We start from the raw sequence: 16,645 nt of genomic DNA, 5'->3' as shown, positions 1-16,645 counted from the left end.
AACAGTCTGAAGAAAAGTTTGTTTTTCATCCAAAGTTTTTGCAACATGTACAGTCAGATTATCTCTTTCCAACCTGCAATCATGCAAGCCATCTCTCTTTTTAGAGGAATGAGAGCTACTGCTCACAGTGAAAACCTGTATTAGGAAAACACATACTAAAATATCTTTGTCTTTATTTAACTGATTTCAGCTATGGATTCAAAGATGACAACCCATATCACATCAACAGCTAGTCCTTAATAGGTCACTTTGAATAACTGATGATCCAAGGAACTTATCAGAGCTTGTAAGCTATTAGTATCAACACCATATATACCATTATCAGTATTAACAAGATAGAAAAGCCTAGTATTAGCACAAATGCAGCATTATACTGATAACATATAGGTTACTGGCCATTTCATTAATTTCAAAGGTCATACCTGTATTTCCGTTTCATATAAACTGCTGCTGATAATTTTTGCCATGCAGACAATGTGAGAAAATAAATTATGAGAAAGGGAGAGAATCACATACATGATAGAAACAGTAAGCTGAAAAGCAGCCCAGGAAGGTTCTGGAACAGAAGGAAAATTGATTAAAGGGTGGGAGAGGTGCATAGGGATAAATAAAGGAGGAGTTGCTAAGAAGAGAGAAAAGAACAAGACAAAAATACAAAGGTTTTTTGTTTGTTTGTTATAAAACCAAACACAGCAAGTTTTACTAGGATGTGGAATGACAGCAAGCTCATTCAGCACTAACACAATAAAACTTTGCATTTGTAGGAAGAAGGCAACAGCACTATGTTCTGCAGTCTGAAAGATTAGACCTGGAAGCCATAGAAAAAAATTACCACAAACCACAGGAGAGGAGAATGAGGATGAAGATTCCAGGCAGGTACAGACATGCACAGGGTTATAGAGCTTGCACAGATTCCTTCCTGGAAAGTATTGGTAAAGCACAAAGGCACAGGATGAAATGTTGCTCAAGGAGTACAAATAAAAGGAATGTAATTGTTCTTGGCACAGAAACATCACTCCCATCTTCAACTACATACCAAAGGCAGCAGAGATGAAAGGTATTGCAAGGAAAAGAAAATGATGGATTTAGTAGGACAAGAAAAGATATGAACTGCTGATCTGCAGCATAATAGTGGTTAAAGACCACCATGGGGCAAAAGAGAGAGGAGCTGACATGAACTTTGAAGATACCAATTAAGATAACACCCACCCAAGAGGCAGGCCTGTTCTGATAAGAAGGAATAGTTGACAGGAAAAAATGAGAGACCTGTGTTTCTAGCTATACAGATAAGGAGTAAGTCAATTCCTAGTCATCATAATCTGTAAAACAAATAATGAGGTTAGCCTAATTAATCTCCTGCAGTAATGCCTGAGACTCCTTTCTTAAAACATATAATCCTATCTGCATAATACACGTTTCCCAAAATTAAATGCCATTGACCATGTAACAAAACATTACCCTCTTACCTGGGTAAGCCCTGTGCCTGGGCTATAAAAAAAAATTACAAAAATAGTATGTGTCTATGGCTGGAACAACTGCACCATAATTCCAGATGCATTGGAAAACTGACTGAAAAATAACTGTACCAACTTTTCCCTTTTTTTTTTTTTTTTTTTGGTGTATGGTCAGTTTACTGAATCTGTTGCAGATTGATTTAGTTATATCTTCAAAACTGCTAATGCAGTAGAAAAGATCTTAAAATACAGTTTGGGTTTTCAATGTGATCATGGCAGATGAAATGCTTTAACAAATGAGCTATACAGTATTGCTGGATGCAAATCTCTTTGCTGATATCTCTTGTCTCCAGAGATCCATTTTCTCAACGTGAAGTCACAGACTGGCAATTGACAAGCTTGGTACCACTGGCTCAAAAAGCTGATTTTTTTTTTTAATAAAGAGAAACTTGAAAAAGGTTTATTAATGCCCGAGACACATTCTGGCTACATGACTACTGTAGTTCCCAAGTACATAGTCCCTTATAGCAGTAACGTTTATGGACATGTTTGTTTTCATTCACCAAATATTTATTATCTAGTTATAAGCCTACTCTAAGGTTATAAGCCTACTCTAAACCAGTAACTGATTTAGTATAAATTCTCAGTTTCTTTTAAAAATCATATGCTAAAAGAAGAAACTTTTTTTTTTTTTTAAATGAGTTGGCTCAAAGAAGAACAGAGATTTTTCCTGCCACTTCACCAAAAACAGAGTCCAGACAAGACTGAGTTACTGTTCAGCCAAAGCTAAGGGCAAGTTTCTACTGGCTTCAGTTATAACTGATGTATGCCAAAAGGTATTTTCAATGATGGCCAAATTTTGTGCTGGGAGCCGTACAGGCATATGCATATAATAAAAAGTGAGTGCAGCAGGTTAAACAGCACTTTTCCAGCCTCATCCACAAAATAAACCGCTCCAATGACTGCAGCTATTTACAGTGATCACAGGTGTGGCAAGCCCAAAATCTCAGCAACAATCAACGCAAGACAAATATGATGTGTTATATCCTGCCTCACTATTATGAAAATAACTTTCTCATGAAAGGGTTATTTATCTCAGAGACGGAATAGTAATAATGCACACTGATGTTTGAGAGGGGATGTTATACAGGTTTTCAGACAGATAGCACTTTGTTCAAGTACAGCCAAGAATTCGGATTTATATCAACTTCACTGCTGGTACACATTTGTGCTGATTTTGGAGGGTGTATGATTTGTTTTCTTAAAAGAGAAAGACAAAATACAACTAGCAGCTTATAGTCCCCGAGCATGGAACAGTAAAGGAGGTTGTTGTGGTTTAAGCAGAAACCTGGAATGAGACTTTTTACATGGGTATGTATGGAGGAATGGCTTTAAGTTGAAAGACGGTAGATTTAGATTAGACATTACGAAAAAATTCTTCACTACGAAGGTGGTGAGACACCAGCACAGGGTGCCCAGAGAAGCTGTGGCTGCCCTATCCCTAGCAGTGTTCAAGGCCAGGTTGGATGGAGCTTTGAGCATTCTGGTCTAGTGGAAGGTGTCCCTGCCCAGGGCAGGGGGGTTGGAACTAGATGATCTATAAGATCCCTTCCAACCCTAATCATTCCATGATTCTATGATTCGGTGGTACTGACTGTTGAACACTAACTAAGGAAAGGCAATACAAAATTATCTAGCCTCTGCAGAGCTTTTTTCTTTCAATTCTGTATCCAATCCTGTTCTAGGGCTGCAATCATCCAGGCTGTCCCTCTCATGTGGCCGTCAGTAACTTGTGTGCAGCATCACTTCGGAGGAAAGCTGCAGAGCTTTTATATAGTATACAGCAGTTACCATCACCTTTCTGTCTTCAGGAGCTTAGCAACATGGCTCCTGCAGAAGGGACAACCAGTAACTGTCCCAGCTAACACACAGCTTCCCAATTCGCTTTGGCTGAATATGCAGATACAATGAAAAGCATTGTAAAAATACTACAGAGAGGTATTTTTTCCTCCATGATTATTGTGTCTGACATTTACTTGCTCAGATTACAAGGAAAAAAATGAGTGCCTGTGCTTTAAATGCCAATCCTAAAACCTAATCCTGGAATTAAGTTTTTTTCACCTTTTTTTTTTCCAAACAAGCAATAATTCTCTTTATCCTTTGTGCCCAATGCTATGCTTTAAAAACACCCTTTGGCACTACTAGTAATTCCAAGTGTTACAAGGCAATCCTCAAAATCAGCTTTAAGAGGTACTCACCCTTGCCCAGAAAAGGAGATTTCAACTTCCATACTGTAGATCTATTATGCTTTAAAATACATTCCTAAGATTACTTGAGCAAAAAAAAACAGAAACCTTTTCTTGCCTCTCCCTTTTTTCTATAACATACTGGATTTGTTAATTGGTATCAATTCTCTATTGATGGCTGTCCACTTTAGTTTCACTATTCAGACAGGAGCTAAGCTGTGCAATGATTTGAAAATACCGTTTAGCAGAAGGGAGGTAGCAGTATACTCAAGCATGTAAGAGACACATGTGTTTTTTAAGAAAAAGATGTGTCAAAAACAAGGTGCAAACCATGACAGGCACTGTTAAACGCTGAGCCCTGGAAAAACTCTTCTGTAAACCTGGCAAGTGAGTAAGAAGAAAAATACTTCTGTAAACATGGCAAGTGAGTAAAAACACCTTTCCATGAAAACAAACAAGCAAACAACAACAAAAAAGAAAACAAAACCAAAACCCATCCTAGACCTTCTTAATAAAGAAAAAATAGTCAAGTGTTACAGTGTTCCTGAAAATAACAAATATGGGAACTGGCATACTGTTATATACACTGGTATATATATATATACTGGTATACCGTTATAAATACTGGTAGATATACACCGTAACTGGAGAAGAGATGTAAATGAAACAAGTAAGAACTATACATGCACTTCTGGATAAATTCATTGAAAAGCATCACTAGTGAACAAGTCCTGATGACTGATAACGGGCTCCCATTCCTAACTCTGCCAACATCCCCCAGACAGTTCTTGAGTTCCCCAATTAATCAGCATGACCATATGAACACATCACACTATGAACATGAGGGTCACTACTGAGAGGTCCAGAAAAGTTTCAAAAAGCCATCAAAATGCAAAGTAATGCAGCAGTCTGCCCCATTGTATGCAATATTGCCTTTGCAAACTATGGAGCAAAATACCAAGATCTTCCTGTCTTTTTTTTCACACTGTGCAAGCTCTGTGTGAGCTGATGGCGGGTATCAGGTGAATGAGGCAAAGGTAAAGGGTGAGGAGGAAAAGGGGGTTACCTCTGTCAACACAGCACTGGAAAAACTCTGGCAGAAAAGGACAGTTGCAGCTGATGCTGAGAGCAGCAAATCTATCAGAAGTCTGCTGTGCAACAGCAGTGGAGATGGAGGTCCCAGGCAGTGTATGGACACTTCCATAATTAGGGAATAATATAGACATTAGCCTTCCAAGAGATACTCCTGACACTGCTATGAGTCTACACATGCCTTTCTCAGCCTCATTTCTTTGAAAAGTTCTGTTACTTATGTCAGTGTTGCACATCCCTCAAGAGGACAACTTGGAGCACAGAAGCCTCATGCAAATGCATAAAAACTCAGGTTTAAAAGTATAAGTATTTATTATATATATTTTTTTAATATAGTTTTTTGTTTGTTTGTTTTTTTTGTTTGTTTTTTTTTTTTGTTTGTTGGGTTGTTTTTTTTTGGGGGAGGGGGGTGGTTTGTTTTTGCTTTTTGTCAGAAAGAGGCACATAACACAATTTTGGAAAAGGTACTACCCAAAATAGCAACAGGCATATAGCAGTTAGGACTCACAAAACACAACATTCAAACCACAGCCTCAAACATGACCTTGACTGTGGGAGGCAGAGCTATTGACTACCCCAGACTGACTTTGCTCCCAAGCCGCAATACAGAATGAAAACAAGCAATGTAACCTTGAATTTTTTCACAACACAATTTTTGTAGCCTCTCCTTTCTATGAAACTTCCTGCTTTTTACAGGAGCATGGTTATATTTTGTTGATGCAGTCCATGCCTGTAAACAATAAGTCAACCACTATTTGGCTTCTGAAACCAAACTATTCTGTCTTTTGCAAATAAAAACATACTGGACAACTTATTCTGATTATACCATTAGAAGAGACTCGTTTCCCACAGCCACTAGCTTTTACGGCACAGGTTTGATGGTACTGTTTGCACAGCTTTGCACCAATAAAAATGCAAAGCATATGGAGCTAGAGAGCTTGAAAATTTTTTTATTAAATCACTTGATTTAAAAGGAACTTCAGGATACGCAGAGCTGTGTTAATTCCCCTGTTCCCTAGGACCAAACACAGGCATAGGAATCATTATATTCTAGTCAGTTCCAGCTGCTAGAATCTCCCCTGGAGGTGGCCAGCTTGGATATAGTCATGCTGCTTGAGCAAAGCCTGGAACAGCTACTGCTGTATTTCATTGATAATTTAATTTCTTGTGTAGTACTATGCACTGCTAGCAAGTAGCACATCAACAGCCTAGAATATATTTCTGTGTATACTATAAATTCTTTACCTAAATATGAGGTCATGACACATATAAAGGTAGACACAAATGACTGTTTTATTCCTGCTTAAGAAGTTCAACCTTGAATAAAAGACAAGCCCAAGCTATATACCCTACCATCTCCTCAAAGCAGGTTCCCAACCCCAAACCGCCTCCTTAATTCACCTTTCTGTTGCATATTTAGTCTTCACCAAATCGTTGCTTTCTGTCCTGTAAGAGCACTACTTCTTCCTGGCCCTGCATCTTCACTCACAAACCTAAAAGTGCAGAAGATGGGCTCAGAGCTATTTCTTCCCAAGGAGTGTTACCATAGACCACTGAAACCACAGGATCTATGCCCATAGCAATGCAAACAGCTTGCTTCATACGCTTTTATTTGCACACATTGCAAGTTGAAACAAACTCCGTATTCAGACTCTGATTCTCAAAGCTAAAAAACTAATGGAACCAGTCCCTCGATTGTGAACACAAAATGATAACCAAACTGTGCTTCTTTCTACGAAAGATTTTCCTGAAACAAATCAAAAGCCCCAAAACCAAAATCTGTGCACATGTATATACTAGGAAGACATGTCAGGATTAAAACAAAACTTTGAACACATAATACATAGCTTATACTCACAATGATAAAGCCTAAAGAATATTATACAAGAGCTAAAACTGGTATCGAAGATAACCACTACTCCTTAAGGACTTGTAGTATGTAGTACACAAGTTTGGGAGAAGCATTTATCCAGCAGGGCTATTTTTAAAAATGTTATTGCCTTCTAGAATACAAAGTGTTTGATATTTGTTATTTCAGTAATTTGCTTTTCAATAGGGTTTTCAATCTCCAAACATGGTTATTGGCCCTGAGACAAAAGGAATGTGGTAAAAACTTTCTGCGGTTTTCTTTTAAATTATTTTTGCTATTTATATGCTCCTTGAATGCAGAAACAGATGTCATATTTTAATTAACTGTGTGATAACATAGTACAAAAACCTCTTAGGATCCAATCTGACAACCAACAGCTGAATTAAAAGTCCTTCAAAGGTGAGTTAAACCACATGGCCTTTCTGAACATACAGATCAAAAATGGAAGAACACAAAGATCTTCTCACAGAACACTGAGAAATTAACTTCTCAACTAGAAGATACATGCATTGCTCACAAACAAACAAAAAAACGAAACCCAACCATACCTTTCTAGGAAGAGACACTGGTCAATCTCCATTTTAGGTTTATATAAGCCTCCTAGATTTTTATAATTTGAGGGCAAAGATTACACAAAACATGACTGCATGCTATAAAATATGCAGATTCACATATTAACTATAACTGCTGGTGCAGTATGTGATCCTGTTTGAATGCAGGCTTCTGCTTGTGCTTCTGCAAGCAAGTACTCACACATGTTTTTGGTCTGCAGGTGCAGCTTAAATGCTCTTGAAGGGACAACCTTCAAACATACAAATTCAGGATTTTAAACAGGTAGTGGTTTATTTAATGCTCTGAATTAATACCAAAACATTTTTGACAGCAAATGCAATTCAACAGTTTTGCTTAGATTGGGAGAGCATGCTTGCTGATTTCATTAGTTTTATTTTGGTAATTTTGCATCTTCTGTGACAGATTATAAATTGTCTGAAATTTTCTTATTTCTTGGGAGTCCTGTTTGTACAAGGAGATGGGATCTTGGTTCAGCTTTCCAGCAAGAAGCTCCCATATGAGAGAAGCAAGTTGTGCTCAGCACAGTACTAACCCCTATCACCCTGAAGTGATGACATGGAAATAAATCATATTCTTAAGTACCATAGAACAAGTGGAATTCACTTAGCCTAATTCCCTTGAACACCGAGAAGGAACAGAATTTATTTTGGAAAACGTAGTGACTGGTTTAATCAGGCTTGTATTACTTTTGTGATGCCACCATATATCATGCAGCTGTGCTCATAACATAGCTACAACAACAGCAAAATACCAAAAATACTTAAGTTTTCAAGATTTGAACCCAATGAAATACAGCTGCTAACAACTTAACTCTCAAGACAGTGAACAGAAACAGGGCCTGAAGAAAAAGAAAAATCGAGCCTCCAAGAACATCATTCCCCCTGCCTAAAGCTACAGAATTTTATTCTTCCGATAACTGTAGTTAAAATCTCTGTCTTAATAACTTTTTTATAATTATAAATACTTCAGACTCATTACTGTCACCACAGGTAGTAGCAGGAAGAAGTCACCACAGGCATATGACAATGAGGTCATGGGAAGCATAGAAACATATGAAGAAAAAGGTCAATTATGAGCTTTGCAAACTTTTCAATTTAGGCAAATACAGCCTCAGCTAGAAGCAGCTTTTTTTTTGGCAGCTTTCTAATGCTGTAAATTCTGATCATCCTGAAACACTTAGATTTTGCTCAAGGGGTTATTCTTGTTCTGCCACCAGAACAAGGGATAATCCTGAATGGCTGGCAAGCAGCATACTTTTCTTCTTGAAGAAAGCTTCCATTACAGTGGACAGTGAACTTATTCATTAGAGCTCTACTTCCTTCCCAAAAGCTAAACTAAATAGCCCAAATCCATTTATGTAAACTGCCAAAAGAAAAAAAAAAATAATTATCTTTTAATAAAGTTTGAGTGCTTAGGAAAGAATAATAGACCATATTCTACTTTGTCCATCATAAAGTATGCGTATTTAAGCAGAACAGAAAGAAGTATTACATCTTTCCACTGGTTAGACAGAAGTCAGCAATTAGTAATGGACACATAGAGGAGCTTTGGAGAAATATTTTGCTTGAAAGGAGGATTTAAATAGAAAGAGAAACACCGAAGCTGTAAGAATTTGATTAAAAAAAAACCAAATAAAAAAAAACACCCCCCCCAAAAAAAAAAAAAAAAACCACAACCCTAAAAAACAAATCCAAACACAAAAAGTTTACTAACACAAAGGAATTGATACACCTCTCTGGATTTTTGTTTTTAGTACATTCAACTTGAGAAACCAGATTAATACCAAGACATCTGCCCTACCAGTTACAGTAAAAGCAGAGGATAGTTCATGTATGTCTTGTACATGTAACATATGATTTTAGTGTTATTAATGTATTTTAAGAACACTGAGCAAACTTTAAAGCTCAGGACACAAAATCACTCCACTTGTCCTTCTTACCCTGTGTCGTGGTTTAAACCCAGTCAGGTAATTCGTTCGCTCACTTCCCCCCCTTTTCTTGCCCTCCCCCTGCTCTCGGAGGGACGGAGAGGAGAATCGAAAAGAATGCAACTCCCACAGGTTGAGATAAGAACAGTTTAGTAACTAAGGTATAACACAAATCACTACTGCTACCACCAATGATAATAATGATAAAGGAAATAACAAGGGAAGAGAATACATCATCTCACCACCAGCCGACCGATAACTCGCCCCCCCCAGCCCGACCAAGCTCTGACCGATACCTCCTCCAACCCTGCAGACTCCCAGCCCTTCCGGCTAACTCCCAGTTACCTCCTGGGCATGACGTGCTGTGGTATGGAATACCTCTTTGGCCAGTTTGGGTCAGGTGTCCTGTCTCTGCTTCCTCCTGGCTCCCCCTCCTCCCGGGCAGAGCATGAGGCTCACAAAGTCCTTGGCCAAACCAAAACATCCTTGTTATCAGCTCTGTTCCCGAGCTGAAAGTCAAAACACTGCACTGCACCAGCTACCAAGAAGGAGAAAAAAATGACTGCTACTGCTGAACCCAGGACACCCTGACAGAACTAATTAAATCCTGATCACTGCTTACAATAAACCTATCCCAATACTACAAAAGTACGGTTTAGCAACATGCAGTTTTAAAAATGTACATTGGTGATAAATATTATTGTATGTAGTGTAGAGTTTATTTGTGTGATAATGCTAATCTTTCTTATATGAGCCTCTTCTAAAGAACTGGGGTTCAGAGCTCCCAACAAAGGACTTACTCACAAACACAGTGATGATAAATCTGACTTTCTGAGTAAGTCTTGATAAATAGCAGCAGCCCATGTCAATTTACACAATTTGTAAATATAATATTCTATGTTTCTCTTCTCATACCTCCTACAAATTGTCCCAAATTCAAGACACAATTAACATGGACATGTCATCATGAATTCTTTCAAGGGAATTAAAAAATGTTACCAGTATTTATGCACTGTGTGAAGTATAAGGGAGATTATAATCTGATATTTTAATATCTTCTTGTTGAACATACAACCAGATGAGGGCTTACTTGATGGATAATTTCTAAAGCTTCCATAAAGCTCACATTATGACATCTTTCTGATGTTCTGGGGAGGGGAGATAAATTAAACTTAGATTGTACTTTAATGCAAAATCAGAGTTATTCATTCAGGTCTCTTAACTGCTTACTCAGTCATTGTAGCTCCAGTCCTTGAAAGCTTAAGGACCAGAAAAGAAACTACTGCCTCTTCAAACTTCTACACAGGGAATTCCTACTACATACAATCTTCAGGCTGCCTTCACAGCTTCCTTCAGCAACAGCATGACCTCAGTGACATAGAGACAAAAACTTCCCAAAGCACCAAAAGTACGCGTATTGCTCTTCTAGTTAGCAAACTGCCCATCTCTTTTCCCAGTGTCACCCCATCTCAAACATCTTTAGCATGGAAACATTGTAAATACTATACATGCAATCACCAGTATCATTCAACCTGCAAAACCCATAAATTAAAAAAAACAATAAATTACCACATAACCCCCCCTGAAAAGACATGAAATTGCAACAGATTATGGGAAGTGTTCAATCTGCAAAGCAAATTTATGCATACCATTGCCATAATGTGCTCCTTGGGCAATGTGCAGATAAACAAACCTCCCCCTTGCTGTTCCTTAGAACTGCAACCTACAGCCCTCAAAAACACCCAGGCTGGCTTTCCCGAAGATGGTCCATTACCCCCCAGAAGCAGATCACCCATGCAGGCTCAGGAAATTAAAAATGGGGTTTCTCTTTTTCTTGGATTGATTCAAACCTTAGTAAAAGCAGAACTGTCTCAGTGCTGAGTATCCCATGCAACACAGTTTCTTCCACTGAGCCCCAGAAGGAAATGGGCCAGCACAGGAAGAGAAATCAACAAACACCAGTTAAAGCTATAATAATGTATCATTTATTTCAGACTTTTTTATGTGTGTGCAGGGACATTTCCTGACCACCTCTCTTCAAAAACAGCTCTTCCTTTGACTGACCTTTCCTATTCCTTTGAGAAGTAACACAATAATGACTTACGGAACTTTCTAACTAGAGGGAACACACATGAGAAACTCAGGTGACAAGACTGGCAAAACACCAAAGGGCCAGATAAGACAACCAACACTGATGAATCTGTTCGGCATCAGAAGTCACGCTGTTGGGAATAAATCAATTAATAGTTGTTCTTGCTATGATCACAGATCCTCTCCTTTCCCAAGCCCACTAAACAGTTGTTCCAAATGACACTCTCAAGAAGAAAAAAACAGCTTTTAAATGGTCAAGAGACTTGTCAGCCATGACTGTGTAAGAGAATTGTTGTGAAACTGTTCTCCAACTCTTAAATTAGGGACAGATGTTCACACCCTCCCATCCCTGTGTGCACATCACAAGTAAACTGTTTACCTGAGCTTCATAGCAATGACCACCTAGATATTTCTGAAAGCACCAAATACCTAATTTTTCAAACTTTAATGCACATAAAAACTGTTTTTGAGACATTGCTGAGATTTGAACCAATGTCCTCTGTTAACCTTGACTAATTACTCATTGCTCAGTATTTAAGACCAACATATTCCATGTGCTTATACAGCAGATAAAAACTAAAGGGTTTCAACAGTTCAGTTTCTGAACAAGGCAAGGGAACTAACTGTCCCCACTGAAACGAGCATTTACACAACTGGTTAACATAATGCAAACACGTGCTCTTACTGAAGAATCCAGTTCTTACTAAGTTCACTGGTTTACATCCTTAGGAGTTTGTAAGGCTTTAGCATGCAAAGATAAATTTGCGATCTGTAGAAATCACTATAGAACTACCTCAGTTCTTGCCAGGTATTTGTTATAGTTGGCTTAGCGAACTGCAAATTTCCTTTGGTGAGACATATTGAACAAGGGACCCTTTGTCGAAGGAGGCAACACTAAGTTTTTTATCTGAGCTTACAGAACCCTTAATTTACGATTTGCAAACTTACAGTGTTGTGAGATTTCCTTTTGTGCTCCTCATAACTCCAAAATCAGGGCCAAGTTCTACTTTGACTTATTCCCAAGCAGTAACTGGCATCTCAAAATGTGGTTAGCAGAACACATACTCAGGTAGCATCAAACCATTCATTTTTCAATTAGAAGAGCCATAAATGTTCCAACAAGAATGAATAAACATGAATTCCATGTACATTTAATATTAATTCCAGTCTCTTTTAGAACTGGAGATTTCATGCAACAGATATGCAGGTTCTGCCAACTCGGCACACAAATAAACTGAACTTGCTGATGGCATGGGAACAACAGGATGTTCTTCTCCATGCTGAGCACTGTCAGTGCAGAAGCAAAGAGGAGTGGCTGCTTCAACAAAGCTGTGCTGACAAATAGCGGTACATGGAGCTGGAGCCCAGTCTCTCTCCAAGCAGCCTGCGGAAGATTAAGAGTCCAGGTGGTGCTGCAGTGGCTGAGAGAGCTACCACAACCAAAAGTAAAAAGCACACAATAACAACAATAACAATGAAAAATTTCATGTGTCCATTCACAGAAACACAACAAACCCTCTTCTTGCTTTAACTGTGGCTCTAGTCTGTGAAGTGATTATGTATGAAGAAAGGAATTCAGTGTGAAGAAAGGAATTTCAGCTTTCATGAATTAGCAGAGGTTTCAAATGAAGAGCAAAAACCAAGGTCTGAGTTACAGTCTGCCCAATCTGGGAGCTGTTGTCACATTAAGCATGTAACTCATTACCATTTCACTATTTTCACTATCAAGCACAACAGAGAGAGCAAGCACCCTGTGGCACAAAAGTACTGTGCACCATCTTCCCCTACAGCATTCTCTTCCAATGCATTTCTTGCACTAGTGTGCACTCAGGAGTGATGCTCATGAGCAAGCACAACACCCCACTCGGGCACAGAACTATCCTCTTCATAAAGTTTCAATTAATCTTTCACTCAATTACACTGCATAAAAAAGAATCTGGGATACCAAACACAAGATGCCATGTTTCATAACAAATTTAATAATATTACATTTTTCCTATTGACATTTAGTTTGGTTTTGAATCCAAAATATGAAGCCAAAAAAGCAAACCAAATTATCTTATGAAAGCTAACAAATTATTCCATTGTTTTAAATAGCACTGGGCAAATCCTACTGAATTAGGCATGAATTTGTCACATATGCAATGAAAAACTTAAGACTAATACACTGTTCCCATTGTCAGTCTTATTTTTAGAGGTTACATGTTAACATTCTAAATTAACTCCAGGCTTAAATTTGGAATACTCAATTATTCCACAAGAGGGGGGAAAAATAAGGAAAAGTGATTGACAACTTGATGTGCTTTTTTGATCCTTTATGAAGTACATGACTAACTTGATAGCTCTGTCTGATCAAATACTGCATGATCTAAGGTACATTTGCACAAACTCCTCAGCCTGCATGCACCAAAGCTGATGCTCAGGGGTTGAGGAAGCCCTTCCGCAACCTGAGGGGTTACCCAAATATACCAGAGCCTTTGCTACCAGCATACCACAGCTCTCAGGACTTGTCAGCATACACGTTACTCAAGGTAACGAGAAGACCACCTCCCTATAAGTCTATCCATTTTAAACCCCGCCACTAAATGCCACATAAAAGATACAAACGCGAGAGCTTTCATCCCTAAGAATGGCCCATCCAAAGCTTGTGACCCCCCCGGGGGTCCTGCACGCTGCCTCTTGGAGGCTTCCAGTGGGTGAGCGGGCACTTCAGGACCCGCTCCCGGGGAGCTGCCATGGCTCCGTCAAAGGCTGGCCGCCTCCGGTACGTACCATTAGGTCACAGGCTCTCACTACCAGTACTTAAGCAGCGTGACGCTTGGGCAGGGGCCGGCCGCTCCCGTCCGGCTCTCCCCGCAGGTACACTCCGACCGCTCCTCCCGGCCGGCCGGGGCAGTGCGTGCTGCGGCGCCGGGCAGCCCCGGCTGTCAGGGCTGTGCCCCGAAGACAGCCGCCGAGCCCGAACATGGCCCCCAGCCAGCGCACGGCCCCCGCGCGGAAACCAACCCAAGTACAACCCCGACCAGCCACAGGCACGGCGAGCAGCCCGAGGGGCTTGGCAACTTACGGTGCTGGCAGAGTCCCGGCACGGCGGCCAGCAGCCGGGCAGCTCCCAGGAGGGGTCCGGGACCGCGCTGACACTTGGGCAGGGACATGATCCCCGCGGTGAGGCACGCCAGCAGCGGCACCCACATTGTGCGCCGCGGCCGGCTCCGGTCCCGCTCCCTCTCTCTCTCTTCGGGGCCGCGTCTCGGCGCCGCGGCGCGCTCAGTCCCGGCCCCCGCGGGGGCGGCGGCGGGGCCAGGGGAGGAGCGGCAGCGGGCCCAGCACAGGTAGGGTGCGCGGCGGGGCGGGCACGTAACACTGCATCTCAGGAACAGTGCCCGCCGCGCCCCTGCACCCCACCAAGGGCAGCCCCCGGGAGGCGAAGGCAACGGCGCGGTCCCGGGAGAGCGCTGAGTGCTGCTCCGTCCATCCGCCTCCAGCCCGGTGCGCAAGGGGAGGCACTTGCCACTGCGCGGGGAGCGGCGACCGCCGAGCACCTCCCTCAGGGAAACCACCGCCCGGCGGCTGCACCCGCCTCCCCCGGGGCCGCTGCGCCACGGGTCCGGGGCTGGGGAGCACGGGCACGGGAGCGCGGCCGGCGCCGCTGCCGCCCAGGCCTCCCGCAGAGGCGTCGGGCCCCGCCGCAGTCGGTGCGCGCCGGGCCCGTGGGTCCCCGCGGTTGCTAGGAGACGGCAGAGGGGCAGGTTCGGCGGGGGCGGGCTCGGCGGTGAAGTCACTGCGCCCGCCCGCGCCTTTGTTCTGTGGCGGCCGGCGGCGCCCATTGTTCGCACCGCATCTGCCCCCGGCCGCGACAACGGCAGCAGCAGGGGGGACGGGCGAAGGCCGCGGCCATGCCACCTTTGCCCACTGCCTCGGCCTCGCTGCCCTGCCAGCAGCTCCCCGCCCTACCCGCGGTTATGGCCCTCTCTCTGTACTGCAACCGCAGCTGCGTGCCCGGTCCGTGGTGCGGGCTAGGAAACCGCTTCCCGCCCACAGCCCACCCTGTCACCCCCCGCCGCCTCCGGTTACCTCACGTTACCTAAAAATACCTTCCCTCCTTTTATCGCTCCTATCGCCCTGCCCGAGTATTTTCTGCTCGGAGTTTCCACCCTTTGGGACGAAGTGGGAGTAACGCAAAGGTTAACTGTGCTTGCTGCAGGGCGGAAAGTACCTCGCCATGCGGGCCAGGAAAGCCCCGCCAGGCCTAGGTGCGTTCTCCTGCACGCCAGCACGGCCCAGCCCAGCGCTGATCCCTAACTCCCCTGCCCTTCGGTTTGTTATCTTTCTTCGGCCTCGGCTGAGTTTTACCGGCAGGTGAAACGCGCCCGAGCACCTCGTTCTGTCACCGGGCTGGGCTATTTACATTAGCCATCACCGTGCCACAGCCTCATTCCCCATACAATCGAGCAGATGTCAGTGCATGCAGGTTTCCAAAATAGTGTTTCAACGAGGTGTTCGAGTCTGCCAGTGCGGGGTACAGCACAAGTCATGCAAACACAACCAGTGTAAATACTGTGCTGTTTCAGTCTTCATGGATGAAAGGCTGCTGAAGTATTTTCAGATCCTGTGCTAAGTCTCACAGAGCTAAGGACGATTTATCATCTGCATGCAAAAGGTCAGAAACTGAATGTACACTGTGTTTGCTCAAGGTCTCTGAGGAAGAGATGGCAGTAGAGCCACCCACATGGAGTGTGAGTCCTACCTACACTCACACTCTTGGGAGCTTTTAATCTCTGTATCACCCTTCTGCTTCATCTTGGAGAAATCCCCCATTTCAGACATTTGAATGTCATTCCTGAAGTGGCCACAGCCCAGATGGGGATATGGGATGTGAGAAAGCAGTGGTGGCAATATGAAAGGGTAGCATTGCATGACTCCAAATCTTGTGGCATTCATGACCTAAAAGCTCTTTGATTTCAGAGATCACAATTTCAAGCTGGGTAATAGGTGAGCTCCCTATCCTGTGAGACCTCAGCTGGGTACTCTCCTTTGAAATGAGATACACTTCTGACAGGTGGAACTAAATTCAACTTAATCCTGAATTTAACATTGTAATATCTGTCCCCTCAGTCACAATGTTGCAAAGTCATGGTGATTCACATGTATCTGCAAAAAAAACGTCCAGGATGAGACATGAAGAATTAAACAAAATCCCAGCAGAAGCAGAAGTTGCTGAAACAGAGATCTCTCTGCTTTGGGATTTTCACTTTCATAGTCTAAGTAGTGTTGATGCATTTCTAAGCATAGGCTGTTCACCATAACGAACAGGGAAATAGAGTCCTTACGTGCAGTACAACTGATGAGAATGCCACCCAAGGATTCAGCATTCTGGGCAGAATGTTTCTTT

The 16,645-nt window shown here is 42.2% G+C and overlaps 1 protein-coding gene across 10 annotated transcripts in view; it reads right to left on the bottom strand.

The window, feature by feature from the left end:
- ITGB8 (integrin subunit beta 8) overlaps window positions 1–15,592 on the bottom strand; it is a 46,554-nt gene extending 30,962 nt beyond the window's left edge. For 3 of the 10 annotated variants that reach the window (XM_062616646.1, XM_062616666.1, XM_062616656.1), the window contains exon 1: window positions 14,321–14,747. In XM_062616646.1, the coding sequence (XP_062472630.1) occupies window positions 14,321–14,447 (127 nt within the window). In that variant the 5' untranslated portion in view covers window positions 14,448–14,747. Of the gene's footprint in view, window positions 1–14,320; window positions 14,748–15,337; window positions 15,443–15,469 lie in introns of those variants that run through there. The other 7 variants (XM_062616716.1, XM_062616722.1, XM_062616696.1 and 4 more) reach the window with 6 other exon arrangements.
- Window positions 15,593–16,645: the final 1,053 nt, after the last annotated feature.

Source organism: Pezoporus occidentalis, unplaced genomic scaffold (genome assembly GCF_034315485.1).
Source record: "Pezoporus occidentalis ecotype Australia unplaced genomic scaffold, CSIRO_AGI_Poc_V1 ctg103, whole genome shotgun sequence".
NCBI lineage: Eukaryota > Metazoa > Chordata > Aves > Psittaciformes > Psittacidae > Pezoporus > Pezoporus occidentalis.
Note: the sequence above shows the minus strand (reverse complement) of the source record. Positions and strands in the feature narration are given on the sequence as shown.